The sequence below is a fragment of the Leptonychotes weddellii genome, chromosome 14, assembly GCF_054177405.1.
Source record: "Leptonychotes weddellii isolate Sample4059 chromosome 14, ASM5417740v2, whole genome shotgun sequence".
In the NCBI taxonomy this organism is placed as follows: domain Eukaryota; kingdom Metazoa; phylum Chordata; class Mammalia; order Carnivora; family Phocidae; genus Leptonychotes; species Leptonychotes weddellii.
In genome coordinates this window covers 37765547-37791092 of record NC_138382.1, presented here as the reverse complement: position 1 = coordinate 37791092, position 25546 = coordinate 37765547, and the positions used below count along the sequence as shown (strand labels likewise).

The window sequence follows — 25546 nt, the reverse complement described above, 5'->3', positions numbered from 1 at the left end:
CATCTTCTATGTCTTTGAAATACTAACTTCCTGAGAGGTCTAAGACCCAACATCACTGTTGAATTAAATAATTCTTAATCGATTAGTGTATCTGTTCATAACTTAGTTAACAATTCACACACATACACAAATTTTTTAAAGGAGAAACGGCATACCTAATAGTATATAAATTCCGAATATTCTTCTCCCCACCTTGTCCTTCCTTAAGAGCTTGCATTTGTAATAATTTCATAATGGCTTTTATCAAGCCATGTGTATTCCTATAAAGAAATATAACAACATGTTAAATGCTATAGATATAAAGTGAATATCTAATCAGGTACTTAAATCAACCATTTTTAAATAATTGAACCCTTGCCACCCACACTGAACAGTAACCACCCACATGCACCCACCTCATTCTACAGGGCAGCCAAGAGGCCCAAAGGTAGATGGCTCTCATCCAACATATTTAAAAGAGAAGTCAGACAAAGAATCAAACCACCAACCTATCACCTCTCTACACATGCCTGGGGGGTATCAATGAGGAAAAAATAAACATTAGCCCACATAATTGCAGGCAGTGACCACATCAGTTACCCCATACTGAATAATTCTTTCATTTATAAATATTAGTAAACCATGAATAATAACCAGACATATGAAATGGATTAGCCACTCAAAAAAGTGGGCCAGGGGACCATTCAGAGCAAATAACCCCCAATAAAGGGGAGTGGGAATAAAACCTTAAATTTTTTCTTTATTCTCTGGAAGAGGTAGGAGGATAATATATCAAAAAAAAGGAAGGAAGGAAGGAAGACCCTGCCCTTTTTCTTTCATTATTAATTTTTTTTTTAATTGTGACATGGAATTTTTTTCCTGCTTTACTGAGGTAAAATTGACAAATACAATTGTAGTATATTTAAAGTATACAATGTGATATGTGCATACATTAACTTAATTATGGCAACCATTTTATAATTAACACATCCATCAACTCACATACTTTATTTTACCTTTTTTTTTCTTTTGGTGAGAATGCTAAAGATCTAGTCACAGGAATTTCAAGTATACAATACAGTATTGTTAACTCTAGTCACCATGCTATACATTAGATCATCAGAACTTGCTCATCTTCCAACTGGAAGTTTGGATGTATCCTCTGACCCACCTCTCCCCATTTCTTCCACCCAGCTGCTGGCAACCACCATTCTACCTTGTTTCTATGAGTTTGTTGTTTTTTTCTTTATTCCACATATAAGTGTTACCACTCATATTTGTCTTTCTCTGGGTTATTTCACTTAGCATAATGCCCTCCAGGTTCATCTATGTTGGCACAAACTAGCCTGCCCTTTTTAAATAAGGTTCTCCCTGGGAATGAAAAAGAAATCTTAGAAATAAAAAAATATTGCTTGTTAAATGGGAAAAAAAGTAATTGTTTTAAATCATGGTTGTTAATATTTATGGAGCATCCATTGTAAGCTAAGTACTCCCCTAAGTGCTTAACATGTATTGTCATTTACTATACAAAATATAGTAAGTTACAAATCACTTTATTTTTAGGCTAGGACAAGACTTGGACTTAATTCATTGGTATCATTTGGGGCAATTATGTGAGGTGTTATTTTAGTGTACTCTTCTACAACATTTAAAGTTTTCCAACTGACATAAGGTTTGCCCACACTGTCCACTACAGTAGCCAACAGCCACACGGCACCTGTAATGTGCACATGTAATGTGGCTAATCCAAACTGAGATGCGCTAGAAGTGTAAAATACCCACCGGATTTTAAAGACTTAGGACACAATAAAGAACATAAAATATTATATGTAATTTTTTATATTGACTGTATATGGAAATGTTATTTTCAATACATGGGGCATATAATATATATAATTAAAATTAACATCACCTGTTTAACTTTTTAATGTGGCTATGAGAAAATTTTGTATATATGTGGCTCACATTTGTGACTCACCTTTCCTTATCTAGTAATTTACTTTTCATATGATTAGAGTTTTAGAGAAGACAGATAACAGACCTATGGTTTTTTTATTGAAGTATAATGAACATACATGATTAGTTTCAGGTGTACAATATAATGATTCAACAATTCTATACACTTCTCCATGCTCATCAAGATAAATGTACTCTTAATCCCCTTTATCTATTTCACCCATCGCCCCCACCTCCTTTCCTCTGGCAACCATCAGTTTGTTCTCTGTATTTAAGATTCTGTTTTTTTGTTTATCTCTATTTTTCTTTGTTCATTTGTTTTGTTTCTTAAATTCCACATATGAGTGAAATCATATGGTATTTGTCCTTCTCTGACTTATTTCACTTAGCATTATATAGCCTCTAGGTCCATCCGTGGTGTTGCAAATGGCAAAATTTCAATCATTTTTATGGATAATATTCCATTGTACGTATATACCACACCTTCTTTATCCATTCATCTATCGATGGACAGTTGAGTTGCGTCCATATCGTGGCTATTGTAAATAATGCTGCAATAAACATAAGGGTGCATAAAAAAAAACTCAGGAGTGCATAGATCTTTTCTAATTAGTGTTTTCATTTTCTTTGAGTAAATACCCAGTAATGGAATTACTGGTCATATGGTAATTCTATATTTAATTTTTTGAGGAACCTCCATCCAGACTTACGATTTTTAACCAATTTGGATCACCTACCACTTTATAAAAGCAGTAGAATCCCAGAGAAAAACACATACATCATATTTGCATTTCATTCACAGAACTACTGAGGCTAATAAATGAACTCGTTTTCTTTTTTTTTTTAAGTTTATTTACTTTTAGTAATCTCTACACCTAAAGGGGGGTTTGAACTCACTACCCCAAGATCAAGAGCTGCATACTCTACCGTCTTAGCCAGCCAGGTGCCCCTGAACTCCAGTTTTCTAACCTTTAAATTTGGTCTTGTTTGGCCTTATTTGTGGATCCAGATCTTACTGTGTGAATAAGTCAGTGTACTATATTTTAAGTGAGTGTGTAGCATGAATAGATTTTAAGTTTTGAAAAATGATGGCATCAATCAAATCCATTCAAATAGCAGTTGAATTCAATTGAATAATTATTTAGATTATTTAAATATTTCAAGTGGGCTGAGAGGGATGGTTTCAGATTTTTTTTTTTAAAGATTTTATTATTTGACAGAGAGAGACACAGCAAGAGAGGGAACACAAGCAGGGGGAGTGTGAGAGGGAGAAGCAGGCTTCCCGCCGAGCAGGGAGCCCAATGCGGGGCTCGATCCCAGGATCCTGGGATCATGACCTGAGCCGAAGGCAAACGCCTAAAGACTGAACCACTCAGGTGCCCCTGGTTTCAGATTTTTATTTAAACCCCTGCTTTAATTCTAATTAGCTAGGGAATGTTGGGTCAGGCACTTAATACACAGAAGCCACAACATCCTCATCTATATAATCTAGAATCATGATAAGCCCACCTCTTGTGTTGTTAATAAAGAATAAATAAGAGTATGTCAGTAAAACACCTGGTTATTTTTTCAATAAATTGTAATAATCTAATGCATGTAACTGTACCATAAAGATTGTAATGTTTTTCCCTCTTTACAGATGAGGCTATGCAAACACAAGCTTAAATGTGAGTTCATAAATACTTAAAACTGGAATGTGTCTAAAACTACCTACATAATGGAGCACTGGGTGTTATACACAAATAATGAAACATGGAACACTACATCAAAAACTAATGATGTAATGTATGGTGATTAACATAATAAAAAAATAAAAATAAAACTACCTACAAACCCAAAACTACCCTAACTCCTAGTATTTTCCATCTCTCCTCGCAAAACCCTCTTTTTCTTGTTTTTAAGCCATTGTTACTCTGTATCTGAGATCGGCTCTTAAAAAAACTAAACTTCTACTGAATTCTGTATGATTGCAGAAAGAGGATATAATAACCGTTTGATTAGGGGCCCCTGGGTGGCTCAGTCAGTTAAGCGTCTGCCTTCAGCTCAGGTCACAATCCCAGGGTCCTGGGATCGAGCCTCTCATTAGGCTCCCTACTCAGTGGGGAGCCTGCTTCTCCCTCTGCCTGCTGCTCCCCCTGCTTGTACCCTCTCACACTTCTCTCTCTCTCTCAAATAAATAAAATCTTTAAAATTTTTTTTAAATAGGGCGCCTGGGTGGCTCAGTTGGTTAAGCGACTGCCTTCGGCTCAGGTCATGATCCTGGAGCCCTGGGATCGAGTCCCACATCGGGCTCCCTGCTCAGCAGGGGGTCTGCTTCTCCCTCTGCCCTCTTCTCTCTCGTGCTCTCTGTCTCTCATTCTCTCTCTCTCAAATAAATAAAATCTTTAAAAAACATTTTTTTTAATAAATACTAGTTTGATTAGTACAGAAAATCAAAATGGTTAAATAGAAGAAAATATAACCACTAGAGGAGCAAAAATCAAAGATAGAAAAATTCTTCATTGAATCTATGTCTTCAAATTAAAAAGGCTACCAAGTGCTAGGCAAGATTTGTGAAAAAATTGCTGACATTTCTCAAATCCAAAGATAAAAGGAAAATCCTATGACCTCTCAGATTTCATAAAATAAAATTTATAAAATAAAGACCATTTAAAAAATAATAACAAATAAAGACCATGAGACTGACATCATTTCTAATTTGGCATCAGAATTCTCATCTGCAACACTGAATGAAGAAATATATATGGAAATATAATGGAAATGGAAAGTTTTATATAACTTAATAAGTCTTAACCCCCCAACAAACTAAGAGTAATGTATGAAGACAAAAGAAATACTTTCAGACATAATACTATGAAATTCTTCTTAAATAAGTGCTCCAGTTAAAAGATAAATACATAATAATACATTATATGTTAATAAAAAAAGATAATACATGATAACTGCACAATTTTGTAAATATATCCCAAACCACTGAGTTATATACTTTCAAAGGATGATTTTCTACTATGAGAATTTTATCTCACTGAGGCTGTTATTTAAAAAAAGAAAGAAAGAAAAAGATAAAGCATAAGAATTGACAAAATAGAAAGAGATGGACTACAAAGAACTGGTCAGAATAAATACCAGAAGAATTTGTCATCAAGTCTTTAACATTTTTCAAATGTGACTACAAAGTTTAAAGCAATTGTTCAGAGAGGATTTGGAGGGCAGAAGGGGAGAGTGTGAAAAAGAAAAAGAGAAAAAGACAACCTATAACTAAAATTCCAGATAGTTTTAGCAAAGTTAGTGGGGAGGGTTTTCAGAGGAGAAAAAACCTTAAGACAAGAGACCATCTGAGATGAAATACTTAACAACATATACGACAGACAAAGTGTTAACATCCAAAAAACAAGAAAAGCAACAATAAGGCTAATCATATAATAGCAAGATGAGCAAGGAATATAGATATGCAAATCACAGAAAAATAAGGTTCAAAATATCCAGTGTTGATGAGTGAATGGGGAAATAAGCACTTTCAGGTTGAGCATACACTGGTTCAGTCTTTTTTTTTTTTTTTTTTTTTTTAAGTAATCTCTATACCCAACATGGGGCTTGAACTCACAACCCTAAAATTAAGAGTCTCATGTTCTCCCAGCTGAGCCAGCCACGTGCCCCCACTGGTTCGGTCTTTATGGAGAGTAAATTGGCAATATCCATAAATGTTTAAATCCATAAAAAAATTCTAAATGTATATGCCCTTTCTCCCATAAATTCCACTTCTAAGAACCCATCATATAGAAATACCCTTATATAGCCAAAAGAAGATCTTACACTGTATTTGTTACCTTAAAAAATGGAAGAAGAAAAACATGTTTGTCAATATAGAAATATTTAAAATATGATACATTCAGGCGCATGGGTGGCTCAGTTAAGCATCCAACTCTTGGTTTCAGCTCAGGTCATGAACCCAGAGTTGAGAGATTGAGCCCCAACTTGGGCTCCTCGCTCTGCAGGGAGTCTCCCTGTCCCCCTCTCCGCTTCTGCCCCCTGACTTGTATGCATGCACACGCCCTCCCTTGCCCTTTACAAATAAGTAAAATATTTAAAATAACAATAAAATAAAATATGATACATTCATAATAACGAATACTCTGCAGCTGTTAACAAAGATGCAAACGGATATACGGAAAGATATCCAATACCTATTGAGTGAAAAAATGCAAGTTTTAGAACAATATACATAGGAATGGATTACCCAATTTTAAAATACTTGGAGTGTATGTACTTATAAATACTTTCTTTATAGGTCTAGAAGTGGGGCTCCAACTTCAGTGGAATTAGCTGGTCCCTGATTCCACCCATGTGTCTGGTCCTGACTGCAGATCATCACCCTAGCTCCTTCTATATTCCAGAGGGAACGAAGTTAAGATTTGAAGGCACCTCTGAAACAGGCTAGGAGCCATGAGTCTTCTACTTTCCAGTTTTCACCAGGACCCAAAAAGAAACTGAATTTTTAAAAAAGAAGAGAGAGAAGATGACAAAAAGGAAAAGTTTTACCACTTAACTACTTTCACTACCTGCAAGTGCCACTGTTTGAGTTTTCAAAAAAGTATGCACACTTTTATTTTTTTATTTGTAAAAAAGGCGGGGGACGAGATTTATAATCTCACGGTGAAGGACTCGCTGATCACAAATAGGAGAGTAAATCTGATCTCCTAGATGAATAATATGAGCAGAAATTTAAGTAAACAATGAAACAACCATGGTATCTTTTATTTAGAACCTATCATTAGTCACAGTTTGGCACAGACACAAAAACATGTTAATATGAAAAAGTAGACTTCTGAGGAACATTCTCAGGAATTGGAATTAGCCCTCAGATGAGCAAGTTCTCTGTGTACATACCTACACAGAAGAGTACTTTAACGAATCAAAGTGAAGGCTTTAATCAGGACAGAAAAGATCTGGTTACATATTATGACTAACTTATCCACAGTATAACCTGTTACTAGATATTCCCACGTCAGTGTCGGAACCGTGCCTCAAATTCAACATGTCTAAATCCTAACTCTTGCTCTTCTTGCTTTTCTTTCAATGTTCCCTACCTACCAGTTGGCAAGTCAGAAATCAAGGAGTCACCTTTGACATATTCCTTTCAGTCATCCTCATATTTAATCCACCTCAAATGCTTCACCCCTTCTTTTTCCTTTTTTTTTTTTTTTAATTTATTTATGTGAGACGGAGAGAGCACGGGGTGGAGCAGCAGAGGGAGAGAGTCCTCCTAAGCAGACTCCACACCGAACGCGAAGCCCAACATGGAGTTCGATCAAATGACCCTGAGATCACGACCTAAGCTGAAACCAAGAGTCGGATGCTTACCTGACCCAGGTGGTCCAACTTCACCCCTTCTATATCTCAAAAATCCATCTATTTCCCTCCATCTCTGATGCAAGCAGGTATCTTCCTTCACCTGATCTACAGCAATAGCCACCTAAACTCATCTCCCTATATCCATTCTGTCCGCCTACCCAAAACCCAACACTTTTTTTTTTTTTTTTAAGATTTTATTTCCTTGACAGAGAGAGAGCGAGAAAGCACAAGCAGGGGAAGTGGCAGAGGGAGAGTGGCTCCCCACCGAGAAGGGAGCCCAATGCAGAGAGTTCGATCCTGGGAGTCTCGGATCAGGACCTGAGCCAAAGGCAGCAGACCCTTAACCTACTGAACCACCCAGGCACCCTCCAACACTTTTATATTATGTGCATACTGCAGCCAGAGTGGCACTTTTGAAACCCCTGATACCCACTAGATAAATACTTCAGTAGATTCCCTCAGCACTCAGGATTAAAGATGCAAATCCTCAAGATTAGCCATTGAGAACCGCATTATCTGGCCCCTACCTACCTTCCCAGCTTCATCTCAAACCACTCTCCCTCTGCTTTTGACACCTTTTTTTTTTTTTATAAAGATGTTATTCATTTGCGAGAAAGAGAGACAGTGCACACAGGAGCTGGGAAAGGGGCAGAGGAACAAGCAGACTCCATGCTGAGCATGGGGCTCAACCCCAGGTACATGCAGGGCTCAATCCCAGGACCCTGAGATCATGACCTGAGCCGAAGGCAGACACTTAATCAACTGAGCCGCCCAGATGTCCCAGCTTTTGACATTCTTTTAGACCTTCCTATGAGCCATCTTCCCTCCTACCACAGGGACCTGGCACATGCTATTTCCTGTAATGAGAAAGCCTAGCCACTCCTATTTGCCTAGATAAGTTCTATTCATTCCTCAGTCTCATCCTAGGTGTTACTTCATCAGGATGATACTAAAGGGACTCCTGGCACGGTGTACTTTCATTCAACTATGTGATTGTGGCAGTCCCTGCCTCTAAACCAAAGGCATCATAAGTACAATGACTATTTCTGCTTTCCTCACCATGATATCATAGCACCAAGCACAGGTATATAGGAGATAGTAAAAAAGAGTGGGTCTGGAACAAACTCAAAAACAGTGAAAAGATACTCAAGTCTCAAAAAAGGATTTTTAAAAAAGAGGGAAGAAAACTGAAATACATCAATTAAGTCTAAATCCATGAACACATTATAATTCTTTATAAAATAAAATCAAACTGGTCAACACTGAAGGATGCTATGAAAAAGCTGACTATTTTGAAGTTGACCAAATTTATTTGAGAAAAAATCCACTATATATCCTGCCTTTCCTGTACAAGCTGTACTACTGGGTTAACCAAATAATAGATGCGGGGAAGAGTCTCTTTATTGCAATATTTCAGGAAGCAAGCCAAGAAAAAATGATAGAATTTCAACCATGTTGAAGGTCCTAACGAATTAATGGATCTAACCATTCAGCATCAACAGCTAACATTTCCAAAAAAGAAAACAATCGGTTGGGCGTCTGCCTTCGGCTCGGGTCATGATCCCAGGGTCCTGGGGTCGAGTCCAGCATCGGGCTCCCTGCTCGCCGGGGAGCCTACCTCTCCCTCTGCCTGCTAGGCCTGCCACTTCCCCTGTTTGTGCACGTGGTGTCTCTCTCTCTGACAAATAAATAAATAAAATCTTTAAAAAAAAAAAAATCAGATATTATTTCCCTCCTGACTAGGGAACACATTACCATCTATGAGAAGTCTTCCCTCCCCTAACACCCCTCCCAATAAGAAAAAAAACTGAACATAAATCTCATCAAATTTCTAAAGCAAACTTCCATTTTACAGGAAATATAGAGAAATAAGTTAAAGTACACCATGGAGATGCATTCAGCAGAGTCCAAGAAAGAGAGACAGGGACACCTGAGTGGCTCAGTTAGTTAAGCATCTGCCTTCGGCTCAGGTCATGATCCCAGGGTCCTGGGATCGAGTCCCACATCGGACTCCTTGCTCAGCAAGGAGCCTTGCTTCTCCCTCTGCCTGCCTGTCTGTCTCTCTCTGATAAATAAAATCTTAAAAAATATATATTTAAAAAAAAAGAGAGACACAGAGACAGAGATGAGTAGATGTGAGGGGGGCGATCCCATCGATTAAAAAAGGTGTAAAAGATATAACAACAAATTCTTGGATGGTCATTCAGAAACAAATCAAAAAAAAAAGAATATGGGACAAATGGAAATCTGAACACTGACTATACATTTAAAAAAATTATAGATACACACATATATATCCAGGTATAATAATGACATTATTATTGTTTTCTAAAAGGAGATACACAGTTAAATATCTAAAGAAGAAATTATACGGTGTCTGGGATTTGCTTCCAAGCATGGACAGGGTGGGCTATGGAAGGAGCAGGTTTAGTGGCTGTAGGGATGCGTGAAAGGAACATGAGGGTTCATAACACTATTCTACCTACTTTTGAAATTCTCTATAAAAAGTTTTTAAAATCATAGGAGAAATTCCTCTTTTTAACACCAACTGTGCCCAAGATTTTCTTGGTAATTTTTTTGTGTCACACTATATGCTAGTTTCCTTCCCTCAGTCCCCCTGGCAACCAAGGCAGTGGTGGTTTCTACCATTGCTGCTGTTTGGAGAGGTAATACATAGTTTCAAAAGAACATTCCAGAGGACGATGACAATGGAAAACATGGCGGCATCTCGCCAACACAGGAACACGGTTATGTTACTACCTTTGACAGTGACTCTATCCACTCAATGTCTCCTCCCTCTAGTCCTCTCTGAGCAACACCGGTCTAACACCAGTCACTTAAGCACAATTATAGTTCAAAGCTACAGCTGAGCTGAGGGGCTAAAAGATACCTAAGTCATGGCTTTCCCTCCAAGTTCAATCCCAGTGAAGAAGACTCCTTGGAATCAGTGTTCCAGCCTCTTGTGTGGGGACTCGCCACTCCTTCCCCATTCGTGTGGTTACTGTGTAGGGAACCTAGCACACATATGCTCACACACTGCAGACACAGCCTCTAGAGGGTTAAATTGTGTCTCCCAGAAGGATACATCTAAGTCCTATCCTCTGGTACCCGTGAAGGTGACTTTGTTTGGAAATAGGGTCTCTGCAGATATAATTAAGGATCTCGAGATCAGATCATCCAGGGTGGGCCTTAGATTCAATGACTGGTGTGCTTCTGAGAGAAAGGGGAGGGAGAGCAGAGACAGACACACAGACAAGCAGGGCCTGAAAAGACAGAGTTATGCAGCCACAAGCCGAGGAACGCCAAAGGTTGCAACAGCCACCAGAAGCTAAGAGAGAGAAATGGAACGCGTGCTCCCAGCCTCCAGAAGGAACCAATCCTGTGGCCTTCTTGGTTTGGGACTTCTAGCCTCCAGAATTGTGAAATAATAAATTTCTGTTATTTTAAGCCACCAAGTTGTGGTCAATTTTGTTGCAACAGCCTTAGGAAACGAACACATAGCCCCTGGCAGACCTGACCAGTCCAGAGTCTCACACACACGGGTCCTTGGAAATCTGTAATTGTGGCCAACCTCAGTTGGGCTGTCTCTTATACAAAAGAGCTATTAACGCAGGAGCAGGTGGTGCCCTGGAGATTAGAGGCAGAGAGACTCAGTCTGCGGCAAGAGGGGGGAAACACACAGTCTGTATCCAATTCATTTCTGAGGCCCGGCTGCATCCCTGTTCTTGGGTCCTAGGGGACACCCATTTACCAAAAAATAAAAAGCACCCTTTTGTGCTCAAATTAGTTCAAGTGGGTTTCTGTAACTTGTAGCCCAAAGAGTCCTAACACACTCAGTAACCTGCTGCCAAAAGTCCTTCAGTGAAGATCAGCTGGAACAAGTTCTTCCTTGGGAAGGTGCCAGAAAAAGCTGAATTGATTCAAGAACCCTCTCAGTGACAGCAACAGAAACTTTAGGCCTGGGGTTCCTGGGTGGCTCAGACGTTAAGCGTCTGCCTTCAGCTCAGGTCATGATCCCAGGGTCCTAAGATCGAGCCCTGAATCAGGCTCCCTGCTTCTCCCTCTCCCTCTCCCCCTGCTTGTGTTCCCTCTCTCACTGTGTCTCTCTCTGTCAAATAAATAAATAAATCTTTAAAAAAAAAAAAAGAAACTTCAGGCCTGCCCTACCAGAATGGCAAGAGGCAATGCAAAAAGGAACCTCAATTTTCACTAAGCCTAAGAGCTGAGACCCAGATCTTATCATGAGAGGGAGTGCAGGTCAGGAATGACATTGAGTATTCCAAAGAAATAAATAAATAAGACAGAAAAGTAAACATTTTTGGTCAAGCTGTACAAACTACAGTAATTAAAACCACCCACAAAGATGGCTTTTCTCTAGGTAAATATAGCACAGTTACTATCGTGCATATGAATAGCATGCATCAGGTTTCCTTTGTTTGGGGTTGATTTGATTACAACATGAAACACTGCTCATGTATGCTCAGTCTCTTTTTGGAAAGACCTCAAATAATGCCTGGTTCTTTGCTTTTGAAATATTCCAAATATGAGGTACAAGGAAGTAGCCATACTAATTTTTGGACCAGGGATGAGAATTACGAATGCTCATTGTATGACACAAATTATCTCCGAATGGGGCATCCCTGGGTATGATGGGGACAATAGTACAAATGTGGCCCAGTCTCTTTTTTCACCAGAAAGGATAATTGGTCAGCTTTAAGCACAGTAAGTCACCAGCAAATAAGAGAATGTTAAACACTAGATTAATGATCAAATCATTTTCTAAATTTGTTATAAAATTATATGAGAAAAGAGAGAGAGAGAGACAAAGAAGACCAGGAAGAAAGGAAGGAAATCAAAAACAGTTCTGGGGAACCCAGGCTTGAATAAATGACAAAAAATAATGCTTTAAAAAAAATCTAAGAAATAGAATGCTGTTGACTTTTTGCTTGGGGAAGTTCTGCATACTCATTTGTCTTCTCAGTCCCAGAAAATAGCCTGATTTCTTCTGAAGCCTTTTCCCACTATAAAAGTAACATGTGTTTCAGTAGTTGCTTTTCCTAAATCACCCAGAAACATCTTAGCACAAACATCTTAGCACATGGCTCTTACAATGGAAGATTTTGAGACAAACAAAGCCTTCAACCAGATCAAGGAACATGAAAATAGGGCAGAATGTCCTAGACGAAAAAAGTGCCTGGAATCACTTTTCTGGTTACGAGCTGCAAGCTGAGAGAGGTTCTGGGATTTTAGGGAAAGAAAAAGGATTGGAGAAAAGAAAAGGAGAACATCTGGAAACAAGCTAAACAGCTTACAGGAATATTTAGAAGACAAGATGGGGAAACAGACATGGTCTAATGATTCTGTCACTCTCAGATAAGAGTGAAATAAGCAATGATACCCATGTAGATATAAACCTGAAACCATCTCAAATTCAAGAAAAATACTGACGCCCCAACTAGATGAAAGCATGCTATGACTAGACCCCTTAAATCTTGGGGGAACCTCATGAAGTCATCCTTCCTTGATGCTTCTTCTCCTGCCAAATAAAATAAAAACGGAGAATCCAAATAATACAGAAAAGCTTCAATAATACAAGATATGAATACAGTGTCTCCTCAGTTGCTAGCCATTGCCTACAAGAGAACAGAACAATTAAGTTTCCCAAGGAACAGTCATCAATAAAAAAAAGAGCCTGAAACACAGAATTTTTCTCATTAAATTACCCTAAACATTAACTCCCAATAGTTCTTAGAATAATTTTTAAACAACTTGGACCTTCCATCAATCCACAATCAAAGACTCCCTGAATCCATCAGCTTTAGTCAGGACCACCATGGGCATCTTTAATAGTCTATGCAAGATTTCATTAAAAAGCAGGCTTTGCAAGGCACCTGGGTGGCTCAGTCAGCTAAGCGTCCGAATCTTGGATTGGGCTCAGGTCATGATCTCAAGGTCCTGGGATCAAGCCCCGCCCGCATCAGGATCTGCGCTCAGTGTGGAGTCGGCTTAGGATTCTCTCTCTCCCTCTCTCTCTGCCCTTCCCCTGCCTCCTGCCCTCTCTCTCTCAAATAATAAAAATCTTTAAAAAATAAAAATAAGTAAAAATAAAAAGTAGGCTTGCCTTTAGGAATCTCAGAAAACAGACTTTAATCTCTCACACCTTAACACACTTTATTTTCCCCAGACACATAAATTGCAGGTCTCTCCCTTATTTAAAAAGCACAAAAGGCACACAAATCAAGGGCTAGCCTAGTTTATCTAGCGCATAACCATCCTCCCAAACACATTTTTAAAAGAAGGGGTTGGGGAAGCAGTGGAACGGAAATTACAGGCTGTCATGACATCTCAATATCGAACACTGACTACCTGGTTCCACAGGAGAGTACAGTTTTTATGCACAATCCCGTTACTAAGCAACGGCAACAATGGCTGCCTGAGCTTTCTAGAAGCTAGTGCGGGAAAAGGGGGGCGGGCGAATCTAAGAACAGAAAAATGGAAAAACTTGCTTTGGGAATCGTTATCTCAGGATAAATTCAATGTAAAAACAAAAATAAACAAAATCTAAAACAATCTAAACTTAAAACAAGCAGTTCCTGAAGAGACAAGAAAAGTACATGCTACCATGTATCATTCACTTTAATTTCAGTTTGTTTAATTTCAAAATTCACATTTAACTGGTGATAATGATTTCCTTACTGTGTTTCCTTTGTGGTCCCCCTTCTTTCCTTCACCCTCCCTAGGGAATAATTTTTTTTTTCAAATTTCCTTACTGATTAAAAGAACATTTTAGACCTCTTAAATCCATTTCTTTGTTTACAGAAGCTATAAAAACTAGTTTACAATTGTTTCATGTTGCCTCGGCTTTGAACCCAGAACACTCTTAGACATCAAACTATTCCTTTGAAGGAACAGTCTCTCAAACAGAGCCAGACACTTTCCCAGCCACTCCCTGAAGTTTAGACAACCAGAGCTTTGCAAATGTCAAGTCTTTTACAAAGTTAGACTATACAATGTAGCAGGCTCTAGACCAACGTTTCTCAAATTGCAGGTTGAATGGCCAGGGGTGGGGGGAGGGCTCCCATACATGTTCCAAGAGAATTTATAGACTAGACTGACAAAGGGCCGAGAAGCAGGTTATAAAGCTAGGGGAGATGACCTCACAGACTTTTCCTTCCATCTCTCCTTGTGCCTTTCAACATTTCCTGCAATGCTGAGAAAGCTCCAGAAGCTACATTCTCTAAATCTCTCTTCTACGGAAGGCTGCTTCTCCCTATGGCTCACTCCCTCCCTCTCTCAATCTCTCTCTCAGTTCCTGAAGGATGCTACACTAGCAGGTAGGCAAAATAAAAGGATTACCCTTTAGAATTACTGTTCTACGTCAAAGCTGAGCAATTACTATGTGGCTCTGTTCCCAGGGTGCCTCTAGATTCTGATAAATCTCTCTCTGAAGAAGAGAAATCCAGAGACAAGTAGAAATTTAAATGCTGGAAATTGAAGATCCAAAATGTCTCAGGCAAGAAGCACAGGGAAATGACAAAGTCATTCCTGCTTTTATATCCCAAAGATAAAGATGGGGGGCGGGGTGTATGTTTGTTTGATTTTTATTTCTAGTTTTATACTGCTGTGGTCAGAAAACACGCAAGATAGGATTTCAATCTTTTTTAATTTATTGAGATTTGTTTTGTGGCCTAACATGTCATCTATTCAGGACAATGTTCCACGTGCACTTGAAAAGAAATGTGTATTCCACTATTTTTGGATGGAATGTTCTAGATATATCCTGTTAGGTCCATCTGGTCCAATGTGTCATTCAAAACCACTGTTTCCTTGTTGACTTTCTGTCCGGATGATCTGTCCATTGATGTAAGTGGGGTGTTGCAGTCTTCTATTACTGTTTTCTTCCTCTATGTCTATCAACAGTTGTTTTATGTATTTAGTGCTCCCATGCTGGGGCATAAATATTTAGAATTGTTATATCCTCCTGTTAGATTGTTCCTTTCTCATTATATAGTGTTCTTCTCTGTTTCTTGGTACAGTCTTTGTTTTAAAGGCTATTTTGTGCAATATAAATACTGGTGCCCCAGTTTTCTTTCTGCTTCCATCTCATGGTAAAAAGATGGTTTTCTGTGTCAGAAAATTCCCTGAACAGCATTTGAAGGAGAAGGCTGTTTGGGTCTCCTGTTTTTAATTAAATTAAATTTAATTTCTTAAATTTGATTCTTTTTTTTTAAAGACAAACAGTGCAAAGCATAGTCTTTGTAATCATTGCAAACCACAAAGCTCTGCTACTTGAAGTAAGACAAATGAAAAAATTATTCACACATAATTATTATCTCTACTGGCAACAATAAAGAAGACATAGCACTTATATAACACATTCCGTCATTGAATTGATTCAAAAATTAAACTGGTTAGCTTCAAGGTCTACCCTGTCTCTATCTCCCTGTGGCTTATAAGTTAGTCAAGAACATTCTCAGATAAGAAACTTAAAGATTTCCCCCCAGGAGCTTCCAATCGTTAAAATTCCTATATAGGTTTACTATAAAATACAATGCTTTCTTCTATGACTTGACCATGTTTCCGATGACCCTTGAAAACTAATGGTCATCTATATGTATCAGATTACTCATTGAAGCACTGACTATAATTGCAAAAAAAGGAAAAAAATGAAAATAGGGAATTGGTAAATTATGGCACATTCATACAATGGAATATTATACGACTCGAAAAAATTAGAAAGCACTTTATTTTTGTTAAAGAACAATCTCCAGTCTCCAAGATATATTTTTTCACTAAAGAATGAAAAATAAATACTGTGTGCAGTAGGATATTAGTTTTTTTTTCTTAAGGAAAAATATAAACACATAAATTGTCAGTTATATGTACATACAACATCTTTAAAAAGAAAATAAGACCTGGTAAGAGTTTTGCCTCTGAGGAGAAAAACTGAATTATAGGAGTAAGACAAGACAGACACCTGGCCTCATATACCCTGTAGGACTTTTTCCATGTGATTGTGTTGCTTATTAAAAAAAAAATTTTTTTTTTTTTTTAAATTTTTTAGGTGACGGGCAGAGAGAGAGAGAGAGAGAATCTTAAGCTGGGCACGGAGCCTGAAGCAGGGCTCAATCTCACAACACTGAGATCTTGACCTGAGCTAAAATCAGGAGTCAGACACTGAACTGACTGAGCCACCTAGGTGCCCCCAAAAAATACACTTTTAAATCTTAAAAAAAATTCTAAGGTCACTAACAAATTATAACATATACAGATGACATGTTGATTCACTATCAGCAAATCTTATGCTTTTCAGTTTACAATAGTAATGACAGACTTATAATGAGGTATGAAGGACATCCCACACAGCATAATTTTCTAACATAACCTTCTGGAATTAAAGGTATAATCTCGGGCACCTGGCTGACTCAGCTGGTAGAACATGCAACTCTTGATCTCGGAGCTGTAAGTTCAAGCCCCATGTTGGGTGTAGAAATTACTTAAAAACAGAATCTTAAAAAAAAAAAAGGTATAATCTAACCTGCTCTAATTATTCCTTACGTAGACAGAGACATTACCCTGGCTCCTTAGCTGCTGATACTTACTTTTGAATATAAATAGTACAAGTGCACAATGCAAATAGGTTTTATGTTTATGAATTTTAAGGCATTTGAAAAGATTTAGGGGGAAACAAATACCATTACCTGCATCTGAAAAAAGGGCATAAGGAAAAATCTACATGGCCTGCTTAAGATCAATCAGTAAGTTAGGGACGCCTGGGTGGCTCAATGGGTTAGGCGTCTGCCTTCCGCTCAGATCATGAACCCAGGGTCCTGGGATTGAGCCCCACATCAGGCTCTCTGCTCAGCGGGGAGCCTGCTTCTCCTTCTCCCTCTGCCTGCCACTTTGCCTTCTTGCGCTTTCTGTGTCAAATAAATAAATAAAATCTTAAAAAAAAAAAAAAATGGTGCCTCAGAAAGCCCTGAAGTCTTACGTACAGCAAATGACCACAAATTCCAAGACTATAGAGTCCAAATCAGCACATATAAAATACCAACTTCGTGACATCTTAAGGGAAAGAAAAACAACTGACAAGTAGAGTGAACGTTGACCTTTAATGGCAAATTAGTGACTTTATTTTTTTTTCTAAAAATGTGTTTTACTGATCAAACATGAAAGAAAGAATACCTGGTTGATGGAATCAGGTTGAGTATCCCATTGAGCACATAGCTGAACTCTGCGTGATCCTGAGCAACAAGGGCCACTAGACCCTCACAGCAGGCTGTTCGAACCACCACATTATCACTGCAACACTTCTCCCACAGCAAGTTCAAAGCCGGAGTCTGAAATCAAACCAGTGATTAAAAGACACGTCTGGGGATGCCTGGGTGGCTCAGTCAGTTAAGCATCTGCCTTCCTAAGGTCATGATCCCAGTGTCCTGGGATCGAGTCCCACATATCTGGCTCCTTGCTCAGCAGGGAGCCTGCTTCTCCCTCTGCCTGCCCCTCCCCCTGCTTGTGCTCGCTCTCTCTTTCTGACAAATAAATAAATAAAATCTTTAAAAAAAATAAAAAATAAAAGACACATCCGATGAGCAGCAAAGGCATGTACACCCCCAGCCATTCTTCAAATCGTAATTTGTTCACAGTGGGCTAGCTTTCCGATACAAAGATGACACTGTTGTCCCACCATTTGCAGAATAAACTAAAGTCAGTTTTCCGGGACAGATAATGGATGTGTTCTGATAAAAGCCACTCTTGCCCATCTGGTGTCCCGGCTGCAGAATAAGGCTGGCTGCAGACAGGGGTATGACTTATGTTTGGGCAAACCAAGGAAACTGACAGGGGATCAAAACTAAGACTCGGCTCTCGGACAGCGCTCCAACCAAGCCCTTTAACCAGACACCATCAATAACCGCACAGCAGTTACTCTAGGATGAACTCCAAATCATTCCTGTGGTTTAAGCCCTAAATGCAGTAACATTTTCAGAACGTGTTTCTGCTCTCCTACCAGCAATCTCTACCACCTACATGCACTCCACCACCCCCACACTGCCCCTGCCCCAATTTACTAAAGTCTAATGTGGGCCCAGAGGAAGGACAGTTAAGAGGGGGGAACAGCAAACTGGTATTTCCATGGCTTCCAACAAAAGCCTAGAAAACTGTTGTGGTCAAGAAAGAAACCGACTCGGGATGGCTGGGTGGCTCAGCTGGTTAAGCATCTGCCTTCAAATCAGGTCATGATCTCGGGGTCCTGGGATCGAGCCCCACATCCGGCTCCCTGCTCAGTGGGGAGCCTGCTTCTCCCTCTGCCCCTCCCCCTGCTCATGCTCCCTCCCTCTCTCTCTCAAGTAAATAAATAAAATCTTTAAAAAAAGAAAGAAAGAAACTGACTTTTTGCCCCCTCCGACCATTAATCTGTCATCTTTGATAGAAAAGCACCAGAAGGGCACATAAGTAAATGTAAGATCTTTATTTTGAAAAATCCTATAAATGCAGAGCTTCGAGCTTTCATAACTTCCTCAAGCATCCATGACCCACCCCACCAGAGGTTCATGACTAATGATAAACCCATATTTGAATGTACTGTGGGTTAAGTCCATTTAGATTTACATGCGGTTTGGGTTTTGTTTTGTTTTATTAAAGAACACATCATGAAGCTATTTTTCCCTCTTCCTGACATAAGTTATTAGAAAAATATATAATTTGAGAAAAAAGGATCCTCAGCTCCCACAGAATAACTAAAAGAGGGGCGCCTGGGTGGCTCAGTCAGTTAAGCGTCTGCCTTCAGCTCAGGTCATGATCCCAGGGTCCTGGGATCGAGCCCCGCATGGGGCTCCCTGCTCTGCGGAAAGTCTGCTTCTCCCTCTCCCACTCCCCCTGCTTGTGTTCCCTCTCTCACTGTGTCTCTCTCTGTCAAATAAATAAATAAAATCTAAAAAAAACAAAAGAATAACTAAAAGAATGAAAATCAACATATTGTGCCCACTTTCCCACTGTAGCTGGCTTTGAGAGCCTTTTCAATCTAAGGATCCCACTATAACAGAACAATACAGTTAACAGTCACTGCAGGAAAGAAATCTTTATATACCAGTTCTTTTATTCAGAAGGAAATTTTATTCACCTGTATGGCCAATATCAAAGGGTTCCAAATGTCAGTAGTCCATTTTAACCAGAAAAACGAAATAAATGAATAAAAAAAACTCCTGCCTCAGGTATTACTGTGCCCTTGTGGAAGTAAGCATTCATTTATTAATAGAAGAGAAAACAGTCACAGGGATTTGACAATTCAATAAATCCCGGCTGTTTAAGTAAAACCACTAGATCACCTCACAGTACATAATGTGATTATAGGCAGGATTAAGATCAGTGCTCTCAGAAAACCTAATTTATACAACTACATACAAATACCAGATAAATGCCAATTAGTGAAATTTGCCTCTACACTAATTTCAATATGGCAGCAGACGCTGGAGAGAGATGTAACTTGGAGTAGCTAATCAAAAGCAATGTGGTAAAAAAAAAAAAAAAAGCAACGTGAGAGAAAGAAAATCAATTATTTCTTCTGTGAAAAAAAAAAATCTTATTTCCATCATCTACATTCTCCAAAGAGTTTACCTGAGAGCACCACACAGTTTCCAACCAGCAAGTCAAAATCTACAACACTGGTTGACCAAAACCCAAGTGGTCTACATCTCAGGAAGCTGAGCACAGTTTCAATCTTAGCATTCACCTGCCCTATGCATGGATGTATGGACATTTTCCTTCAGCTCCAAGTACCAAAGCATGACCTTACGAACATAGAACTCATACTTGGGGCACCCTAAAGTAGGAAAAATCTCCTACATCCAAACAGAGCCGCTATGTTCACTTTCTCCATTAAACAGAAAGATTCCCTCAGAGGTAATCCTACCAACCTTCTCTAAGGTATGTCTATCCTCATTCCACCCATGCTATTTTTCACTAAGAGTCACAAGAATACTCCCCTTTACCATCCCTTCCATATCTCATTCCCGGAGTCTGTTGTAACCAATTTTAAAATTGTAAAGAATTTGGAAGAAGGGGGACGCCTGGGTGGCTCAGTCGGTTAAGCATCTGCCTTCAGCTCAGGTCATGATCCCAGGGTTCTGGGATCAAATCCCACATGAGGCTCCTTGCTCAGAGGGGAGCCTGCTTCTCCCTCTGCCTATTTCTCCCTGTGCTGCTCCCCCTGCTTGTGCTCATGCTCTCTCTCTCCCTCTCTCTGACAAATAAATACAATCTTTAAAAAATAATAATAATAATAGTAATAGTAATAATTTTGAAGGAGAACTTGGCAAACCAAAAAACAAACAAACAAAACCAGTTCAAAATCATTTCTACAGTGACCTGAAACAGAAGGAGTGCCTATATGCAGCTGGGAACAGTATCTGAATAGAACTCAAGTGCAAAGTTGAATACAGACCTGGTTTGTAGATTGATGGATCTTTTCTGAAAAACCATTTTCCTTCAGGACTGCAGCAATAAGATGACCCACCGCCTTAAAAAAAAAAAAAAAAAATCAATAAATACATGGCATCAGAAGTTCTCTCCAATTAGTGCATTTGAAGGTAACTCCTGTCAATACTAGTTGATATAAAAAAAAAAAAAAAACGAGGTGATAGGAGTATGAGTGTGCCAGCCAGTCAAGTCATAATAAAATTCCCACTCATCTGAGAGTGTGCTCTGTGGAAGGCACTGAATTAGGCATTCTACGTACATAATTTCTTAGCTTCCTAACAACTCTCAAGGTAAGCATTTTTATTCCAATAAGCAATCTACAGTTCATAGATATTAAGAAAATTGCCAGATTTTCAGTTCAAATCGCTGTCACTTAGTATTAGAAGATAATGTGAGATTGCTTCATCAATTAAACCGTGAGACAAATGAGAAACTCCACAGCTTTTAAAATCATTTTTGCATCTAAATGCAATCCATCATGCTTCATCATGTCCTTAATGAAGATGGAGAAAACTCATCCCCATCTTTATGACCACGGCCCATACAGAACTGAACCAATAGGTCTCCCCCTACCACAACCATTCTCTCTCGTTTAGGCTCTATGATTTAATTTCTTTATTATTTTCTCATAGGTTTTAGCCCTTGCATAAGCTTTTAGTCTCATAAATCTCTGAAACGTTCCCATATCCTGCTTTGGTCAAAAGGCCAAAAAGGTTAAATCTAAGACTCTATTTATAAAGGAGTGTTGATAACATAAATACATATGTATCGTTCTTTCCTACCACCTCAACTCCATTCTCCTGGTTCTGCACCACTCCCCAGCACTGCTCTGCTGTTTTAGAGCTGTAGGCTAGCAACAATGATAGCCATCCTGCGCAGGGGCTGGGAAAAACTCTCTAACTGCAGCAAGTGTTGATCCTGCACTTGGACCAACGTATGATACAACTGTGAATCCTGTCAGTCTTGTAGTCTCCAGAAAAGGTCACACAAAAACACAGCACCTCCTCCTTTGTTTTTGTATTTCACACACTGGAAATGATTTAAGACCTCAATGCTTGATGATCTCAGTTTTATAATATAAATCACGCATTTACATGAATATTAAGTTTCGATCAATTAACTGTCTCTTACCTCCTAGTTTAAGGGACAGTAACAAGAATTAAGACCAGTGAACAGTTTTGGTGCCTGTTTACAAAATATACCATATTTCATTGAATGCAACTGGCCATCAACTGCAAGATGCACCATTATTTTATTTCTACCTCTAAGGAAGAAAGGCTGCCCATTTATCTGTTACATAATGTGCCTTATAATTTCAAATTTTGATTTTATATTAGTGAAAGAGTTCCTTTAGAAAATCCCAGCCAAGTTCACATGCAGGCAATACCAGCTGTGTAAAAACTACTGCCACGAGTTACTAGATGCGACCCAATTTCAAAGATGCTAAAATGTGAAAAAGTGTGTGTGAATCAATGAAATATGGTGCTAACACTGAGCAATGGTTACAAAAGAACAATAAGAAGTATTCACAGAGAACAAGGGACAGTTGCAAGAACCAAATAAAACCAGTATGACACATAACAGGGACAAAAAAAAAAAAAAAAAGAAACAACAACTCCCGTTCATATTTAGAAAAAAAGACTAAAAGAAGATCAGCTTACTGACAAACATCCCCCCACCAGGTCCAACTTCTCCAGTTTGCCTTTCTATGTATCCTTCTAACAAATCAGAGAATAGAGGCTAAATTGATTTTAAAGTACAAAATCCAAGGATAAATGACCCTATATTGCTACTTAAGTTTTCCACAATAGTCGAAAGACACATCCTCCATGAAACAATACATGTACACTTCTCATTTAACAGTAAAACACATAGGCATTTCTCGGTTATCTACGCTAATGAAGGGACTCCAAGCACAGAAAAATAGAAACTGTGGACGGTATCCTCCAAGCCTTCATCTTCCTCTTCATGGTAAGGACCTGTGCTGCACAAGATAGGACTCCAACCCAGTCAGGTAGAAGGGAATCTTGCATAAGGAGTGTTCTACTCCTCATGGAAGGGTTCCCCACTACCCAGCTAAGTCAATTCCCACAGCAGGCATCTCCGGAGAAAACTGCTGAAAGCATCCAAGACGCTGTACGTCGTTCGGTCTTCGGGCCGGCTTCTGCTGGTCCCCTGGCTTCACTCTCACAAGAAAAGACAGTAAGCTATTAGGGTACCTTGACTAACTAGAATGCTTCCAGTTAGGGGAAGGCTAACCAGAAAACCACCTTTGTTTGAACCCTAATAACTGAAAAGCTCTCTAAAATAAATTATCACCAACCCCTGCCTGTGTTAGGATAGACATCAAATTTTTTAATCCAGGACATTTTACTTACTGAATGTTAGGTATTATGGTCAAAATCTCTTATTCTTAATAACTGTACAGGGGTAAAATATACCTTTTAAATGTCAATCTCTCATACTCCGTAGATGTACAGCCATTTACTTCTATTCCCAAAAATTCATTATAGACTTAAAAAAAAAAAAATACAGATCCAGGGTCCTCCTAGTTAATCAAGGTTTTATTACGTCTAAGAAAAGTATGATATAAATCGAAACTGAGATTGGGGGGCACCTGGGTGGCTCAGTTGGTTAAGCATCTGCCTTCGGCTCAGGTCATAATCTCAGGGTCCTTTACTGAGCCCCACGTCGGGCACTCTGCTCAGCAGGGAGTCTGCTTCTCTCTCTATGCTCTCCCTCTCCCTCTTTCTCTCGCTCTTAAATAAATAAAATCTTAAAAAAAAAAAAAAGCTGAGATTGGTCAATTTCAAATATTCACCTTCCTATGTCACATATAAATTTTCAGGGTTTTTTAATTTAATTTTTTAAAAATAATCTCTACAAGATATGAGGGCACTTGGGTGGCTCAGTCGGTTAAGCACCCAACTCTTGGTTCCCGCTCAGGTCATGATCTCACGGTTATGGGACCAAGTCCCATGTCGGGCTCTGTGCTCAGTGCAGAGTCTGCTTCAGATTCTCTGTCCCTCTCCCTCTTCCTCACTCTCTCTCAAATAAATAAAATCTTTAAAAAATAATAAAATAAAAATAAAGTAGGGCGCCTGGGTGGCTCAGTTGGTTAAGCGACTGCCTTCAGCTCGGGTCATGATCCTGGAGTCCCGGGATCGAGTCCCGCATCAGGCTCCCTGCTCGGCGGAGAGTCTGCTTCTCCCTCTGACCCTCCTCCCTCTCATGCTCTCTGTCTCTCATTCTCTCTGTCTCAAATAAATAAATAAAATCTTTAAAAAAAAATAAATAAATAAAAATAAATAAATAAATAAAAATAAAGTAATAGCTACACCCAGCGTGGGGCAGGAACTCACAACCTTAAGATCAAGATTAGCATGCTCCACTGACAGAGCCAGCCAGGTGCCCCTCAAATATAAATTTTCAAATTAACTTATATAAAAGTTAATAAAGCAATATATATGTAGAATCCTATATATAGAATAAAACATTTAATGTTGAAAATGTAAAGTTCTACTAACAATCCACCAAAGCGGTTCATTTGTTACCATGAAGCAAAAATAATTAAATAAAAATTACCTGTGATTGGATAAGAGAATTTGGAAATTCAAACCTTTTCCTGATATCATCTGACATTTTTGCTTCTCTTACATGTATATATGCAGACTCTGTAATCAAAACAAGAGAGTATTTGTTAGTCCGAAAAAGGATTTCAAACCAATTATTCCTCAAATAACATAAAAGTAATTCATTCCAAAGACAACAATGGAAATAAAGCATAGGGCTCTGCAGCGTAATTGCTGGAATATGCTCACCAACCACTTCGGCCCACAAATGCCGTGATTGATAAATAAACTAAAATGCTCAACCACTCTTGGTTTTTCCCATTAGAGCAAATCCTGGAACAGATTAATTCACACTATCGAAACCCAAAAAAATCCAAAAGCTCAAGCCGAAATAACAGGATTTTAAAAGTTCAACCACATGTTTGAAGTAGAAATTCTTTCAAAGATCAAAACTTCTAAGAGAGAAAGAATCAAATTTTCACAAAATTGTTTAAACTCTACCACAGTTTGAATACAAGCTTTCATTTAATCACTCATCTAACTGCTGGTGACAAGTGTAAAGCCTAGGTGAGCTTTTTTCAGGGGGTACAGAAATGACCTAGAAACTCACACACTGAAACAGATTGCTTGTCTGCTAAAAGAGCAAGCAATTAACACCAACTTTTTTTTTTTTTTTTAAAGATTTTATTTATTTATTTGACAGAGAGAGAGATAGAGAGTGCAGGAACACAAGCAGGGGGAGTGGGAGAGGGAGAAGCGGGCTTCCCGCTGAGCAGGGAGCCCGATGCAGGGCTCGATCCCAGGACCCTGGGATCATGACCTGAGCCGAAGGCAGACGACTGAGCCACCCAGGCGCCCCAATTAACACCAACTTTTAATATTTACATCACACCTCTCATTCCTACTGGGCTCTCACAAAAAAAAAAAAAAAAAAACCCGGAAAGGAGAGGAGGAGGAGAGGAAGGGAGGGGGAGGGGAGGAGACTGGAGGAGATTGGAGGAGAGGAGAGGAGAGGAGAGGAGAGGAGAGGAAGGAAGGAAGAAAAGTGCTCGCTTAGGCAGCACATATACTAAAATGGAAAGGAAAAGGAAAGGAAAAAAATTTTTTCAAGCATGCAAAAAGGATGGAGGAGGGCAAAGTGGTCAAGAGAAGGCTTTGAAATACTGAGAGGATTTCCTAAGGATCTCAATTTATCCAGCCCATGCAGCACT

At 39.0% G+C, this 25546-nt stretch overlaps 1 protein-coding gene across 5 annotated transcripts in view; it reads right to left on the bottom strand.

Annotated features, from left to right (window-relative positions):
* Positions 1 to 25546, bottom strand: part of FOCAD (focadhesin) — a 305106-nt gene that overhangs the window by 247957 nt on the left and 31603 nt on the right. For all 5 annotated transcript variants that reach the window (XR_014140004.1, XM_081803024.1, XM_081803027.1 and 2 more), the window contains 4 exons: positions 24349 to 24437; positions 20729 to 20803; positions 17473 to 17627; positions 156 to 260 (listed from right to left, as the gene is read on the bottom strand). Coding sequence is in view for 4 of the 5 variants with exons in the window: in XM_081803024.1 (XP_081659150.1) it covers positions 156 to 260; positions 17473 to 17627; positions 20729 to 20803; positions 24349 to 24405 (392 nt within the window). In the remaining variant the exon portion in view is untranslated. The remainder of the gene's footprint in view (positions 1 to 155; positions 261 to 17472; positions 17628 to 20728; positions 20804 to 24348; positions 24438 to 25546) is intronic.